Genomic DNA, 5530 nt, shown 5'->3' with positions numbered 1-5530 from the left:
TTGTTGTGGAACTCTTTGTCTTTCTGTGTGTTACAGTGGAGTTGGAGAGGCGTATTGACTTTGAGCTGCGAGAGGGCATGGTGGAGAGCCGCTATTGGTCAGCGGTGACCTCTCACACTGCCTATTGGTGTTCACACGACGTGGCACTATTTATTCTCACTTTCATGTATAGACAGGAGTATCCCACTCAGCTCTCTGAGGATAACCCAGAGTTATCGTAACCCACAGCCAACACACACACACGCAAACACACACACTTGATCTTGCAACCAGACCGAGGAGACATAACTGTGTATCAGAGACCACTCCACAGCCTGTGGTCAGCCTGTGGTCATCTCGTCAGAGACCTTTCCCTTTACTCTATGGTACACTGTACACTCTATGGTACACTGTATCTCCAATGTATCGCCCATGTAAAAAACCTTTCTGATTAGAATGAATAATGTCCGACAGTACCTGTTTAATTCTATACGCTATACATTTTGCTATAATTTTTGCATCACAACACTGAAGTGTAAGGGGCCTCCAATTTTTTTAATGGATTGGATCTTCATATTTTCCACTTGTATCCTGTTTCAGTAATAATGAGATCAGACCTTCTTCTTGAGTGTCTGATAATCTACCATTTACATAGGAGTGGTTAAAACATGCTAATAACGGTCCTCTGAGTATATCAAAAAAGGTTTGGTATACCTCGACTGGTATGCCATCCAACCCTGGAGTTTTCCCGGACTTAAAGTCTTTAATTGCATCCAGAAGTTCCTCCTCTGTAATTTCACCTTCACATGAGTCTTTCTGTATGGCTGTTAATTTTACATGATCAATTGAAAAAAAATCTCTACAATTTGCATGGTGCAGTTGGTGAGAAGCAACTGCAGCGACTTGAAGGCAACTTCATCAAAAACTGCATGACATTTGATCACATTATTTTTTTCAAGTTCATGCAGTCGTCATGTAGTTGCAAGTCGGACCATTTTTATAACCATAATGCAACACGCTTTGAAAGACGGTGACCAATGATGGTCAACGACTTGACAAAAGTGATCCGCTCTAACGTGCCCTATGTCTTGTTCACTCCCTCCACTTCGTCGTTCTGGAGCTCGATGAGTGGGCTTGGCGGAGGGAGTTTGGGCCCAACTGGGAGAGCCTTTTCCTGGGAGAATGTGGGGGCCTCTGGAGGCCTCTGGGCCTTACACAGTGTCAGCTTCCTCCAGAGGAAGCGCAGCACTGATGGGGTGAGGATGATGAAGACCCAGGGGTCGATGATGGAGTTGAAGGACAGCAGGCGAAGAGCAGTGAGATCAGCGTCATGGCTCTCCTTTGACCTGCCTATTAAGTTGACATATACACGGACCTATTTGGGGGACACAAAGAGAAAAGGCATCACAGTCGGTTATTCAGAATTTCAAAACAACAAAACCATATAATGGTCATCAATTAAGACAGATCAAAGGTTTCATTATTATCTATTACAGGCCAGGTAGTCTTGCTTCTAGTAAGTAGACCTAGGCTATAACAGGTGCAAGAAGACTACAGTAAGTAGGCCCTGGCAGTGGCGGACTTACCATTAGGCAGAAAGGTAAATTGCTTCAGGCCTCACATCACCAAGGCACCTCATGAGCTGGGCATCATTTTAAAAAATCAGCGGGAAGCTTCAAAGTTGCGAAGGAAATGGGAAGGGAGGGAGGGTTTGCCTGGCCACTGTGCCCAGCAGTGGCAGCCGGTGCCGTTTAAGATGAGAGGGGACAATGTTTTGTTTTCATGAGCATGGCCTTATTTCTATTAGAGCATATTGGATGACTGTCATTCATATTCCATTAACCCAGTTCAATGTGACAGCGATAGGTTTAGGCTACTACATGATACTCAAATTTTCCCTATACCCTAGCCTATGAATTAAAGTTTACAACATAGGTGCAAACAGGTCGAGAGAAAACATTTGAGGTGACAGACAGTGACACATAGAAAGACAGTGACACATTCAATACCGCCTTGCACACTCTTGCCTGCATCTAGCTGATATAGGGTGTAATCATTAGTCCAACAGTTGCAAACAAGAGTTTCCCTTCGCTTGTGGACTTCAATGCACAATACCATCAGCTGTATGTGACCAGGCGAAAAAACCTTTCCAAGACAAACCATATCATAACCGCTACACACAGCCTACATTGTTGTCACCATATTAGCTAAAGTAACATCATAGTGAACATAGCTAATAGAACTAATTAGTTAGTAAACCCGCTACAATCATGCAGTAACGTTACAGTGTACAGTCAGCAGTTTAGCACTTACACCGGCGGGCCCCGGTGGCAATAAATGAGTAAAACCAAACGCTTACCTTGACTTGGAAGAGTTCCAGTGTTGTGTTGGATAGTCATAGCCAGCTAGCTAACATAGCATCCCTCTGAGCAGGGTGTTTGAGTAGGATAAACTAGCTAGCTGCATTTGCTAGCTAAGTAAGTGAAACTTAAAGTTTTAAAAAATGACACTCTCTCTCGCTTCTTCATTTTGGAAAAAATGAATTTGTTCAAAACTGTTCAACTATTGTATTTCTCTTTGAGTCAACTACTCACCACATTTTATGCACTGCAGTGCTAGCTAGCTGTAGTTTATGATTTCAGTACTAGATTAATTATCTGATTCTTTGATTGGGTGGACAACATGTCAGTTCATGCTGCAAGAACTCTGATAGGTTGGAGGAGCTCCTCCGGAAGTTGTCATAATTACCTTGTAGGTCTAGTGAAGAGGGTGAGAAGAACCATGAGCCTCCTAGGTTTCATAATTCATAATAGATCAATATACATATATTTCATATCAATATTAATATAATCCAAGTGTTTCTTATAATAGTAGAAACAAGTGTCATTAATTACCCAAGGACTGGTTCATAATAATGGACTATTTCACCCTGACAGAGTTCCCGTGCATTGTTTCATGTGATATGATTGCAAATGTGCCTTTTTTTAAATTAAGCTGCAGCAATGAGGTGCTTTCAGAGCGGGTCCTCAAGACTGGTCACTATTGGCTTATTTCTAGATGTAGCGGAAGTGGAAGTGGTAATGTCAAAGACCACAAGAAAAACCACTGCACATTCGACTCTCAATATTTTCAACATTTATTCCATCTTTATCGAAACGAATGCTCGTACTTACCACTAAAGGAAACGAACAGATAACGAAAGCCACCGTTATGAACACCAGTAGCAGAAGATGCTCCACTTCCTCAGTCATCGAGAGGGATTTTTGGTAGAAGCGTATCTGTCGCGTAACTCTCCCACCGTGCGCATTGCACCTCCGATACATTTTAATCAAGTGGTAGACGACAAATAGGTTACTAACTACTGTCGTCGAAATCATGATAAGAGCCAATGACGCATACACACCGACGTATACTTTGTGTTTGGTCTCGGTTGGGTTCATGTCAAAGAAGCACCAAGTCCCCGGGCAATATTGAACGTAGTCTCCAAAGCCCATAAAAGGTGCTAGGCAGAAGACGATGCAGACCAGATAGATGAGTGGAATGATGATGTATCCGCAGCGCTTTGTCAAGTGCCGCTCATAAAAGTACGGCTGTCCAAAGGAGAGGTAGCGCTCCAAAGCCATTGTGCACACAATTGCCAAAGTGGCGAGGCTGAAAAAAGTCATGCTGAACCCAAAGTAGACGCATACTGCTCTGTTTTTACTCATATCCACCAAGGTCCTGTTTTGTGTATAAGAGGCTAGTACAAGAGGACTGACGGAGAAGGTACCTAGTAGATCCGTAATCATCAGCGCGGTCACGAGGACATGGAAGAAGGATGGACTTTGCCGCCGGCGCCCCATCTCCAAAAGGACCAAGGCGATTAAATTGCCAAGTACATCAGCAGAGAACATTGCCGCGGACGTATAGGGATTCCCGGACGAGACAGTGACTATGTCATGGCAGGTTAAATTATCTTTGTTTTCCATAAAAACTGGTCGTAGCCTAGTCCCCTAAGCTTGAACTGATAAATGTCCCTTAAACGCACATCGGTGCACACAAAATAGCAATTATGTCCGCATCGAACTCTTTGACTGACATGAGAAATAAGGCTCATGCTGACTCCTCTCGTCTCAACAAAAACTGTGATGTTAATCTTTTCGGTCCCACCCAGGCACCCACGCACTCACACACAACCAGGTGCTGAGTGCAGTCACACACTGTCAGCCCGCTCAAAAAGGCGGCTGGGAGGTGCGCAAAGAATGGAGAGGGCGCCTCCCCGTGGATTTCATTTGTTTACGCTTTTTGTTTAGGTCTGTTGTAGGCCTGTCCTGATAAATGTCACTTTTGTAGGCCTATGCAGCCTTCGTTTGTATATGCCTACAAGTCGATGGCGGTGGCTGGTCGCAGGGTAGTAATGGCTGGAAACGAATTTATGGAAGTGTATATCAAACACACACCAAACAAATCGTTTCCATGTGTTTGATACCATTCCATTCTAGCCATTACTATGAGAAGTCCTCCCCAAACCAGCCTCCTCTCCTTTCCGGGATGGGTTTGTCATGGAGAAGATGCTGAATAAAGATACAAGTATAAAGATAATGTAGAAGATAAGGCATGCACACATGACCTAAGTCTCTTTAAAAAAAAGTATCTGCTAAACGGCATATATTATTAATATATTATAGATAACAGAAATCTGACAGAGGTCTCACCTGTATGGAATGAATCACAGTTATTCCATCTCGCTCTCCCTCAGGTAAGACTGTCAACCACAGACAATATATCAGTTCTATATCTATGCTGTCAACGGTCAACCATCCCATACAAGCCAATAGCTCTGGGGCTGTATGTATCAAGCATTAAAAAAGTGCTGATCTAGGATCAGTTCCCACCCCATGTCCATGTCACCTTATTCATTATGATCTAAAAAGCGAAACTGATCCTAAATCAGTACTCCTACTCTGAGACCATTTATGAATACAGGTCCGATAGTAAAACATTTATCAGAGGCCTGTATTTCAGATTACATTTATGGTGTATGATATGTCCTAAGAGACGAATTCAACTCAGCTGTTGACTGCTGTGTTAGACTTTCTCCACTAGATGGCGATCTTAGCCTGGTTGTCAACTACAAAATGCTTATGGCTATTCTGCTTTAGTTTATTCAAGACAGTAAAGACTTATTGAGATACATAACAACTGAGACAAGAAAGGTTCTACTTCATTGGATATTGCTATGGCCTACAATATGCACTCGTAGTGCTACAGGGTTATGCATGTTTTGTGTGTGAGGATATCACTGTGGATCAAGGATTGAACCCCCTTTGACCACTAGTTCTGTCATGTCATGGTCATGGAAGTTGATGTAACATGTTACAGCACATTCATCCCTCTGTTGATGTGATGAACGAATGGGACATCTGACTGAGACCACGAGTCTGGAAGACAATGAGACATTCCAACAAACATGGTAGCACACACTAACTGCTTTCTCACTCACCCAGAAACAGAAGCCACATAATTCACAGCAATTAAAGAACCACAGTGGCCTGGGAGAGAATGAGGGGGA

General features: G+C 43.1%; 1 protein-coding gene across 1 annotated transcript; it reads right to left on the bottom strand.

Moving 5' to 3' along the window:
• Nucleotides 1-1060: 1060 nt before the first annotated feature.
• Nucleotides 1061-3947, bottom strand: ptger2b (prostaglandin E receptor 2b (subtype EP2); the record flags this gene model as incomplete). Its single annotated transcript, XM_084151027.1, has 2 exons — nt 1061-1354; nt 3153-3947. 2 exons carry the CDS (start codon nt 3945-3947, stop codon nt 1061-1063), a joined length of 1089 nt encoding a protein of 362 aa, XP_084007153.1.
• Nucleotides 3948-5530: the final 1583 nt, after the last annotated feature.

Source organism: Coregonus lavaretus (genome assembly GCF_964263955.1).
Source record: "Coregonus lavaretus genome assembly, chromosome: 33".
In the NCBI taxonomy this organism is placed as follows: Eukaryota; Metazoa; Chordata; class Actinopteri; order Salmoniformes; family Salmonidae; genus Coregonus; species Coregonus lavaretus.
The sequence above is the reverse complement of the archived record's forward strand: the minus strand, read 5'-3'. Positions and strand labels throughout refer to the sequence as shown.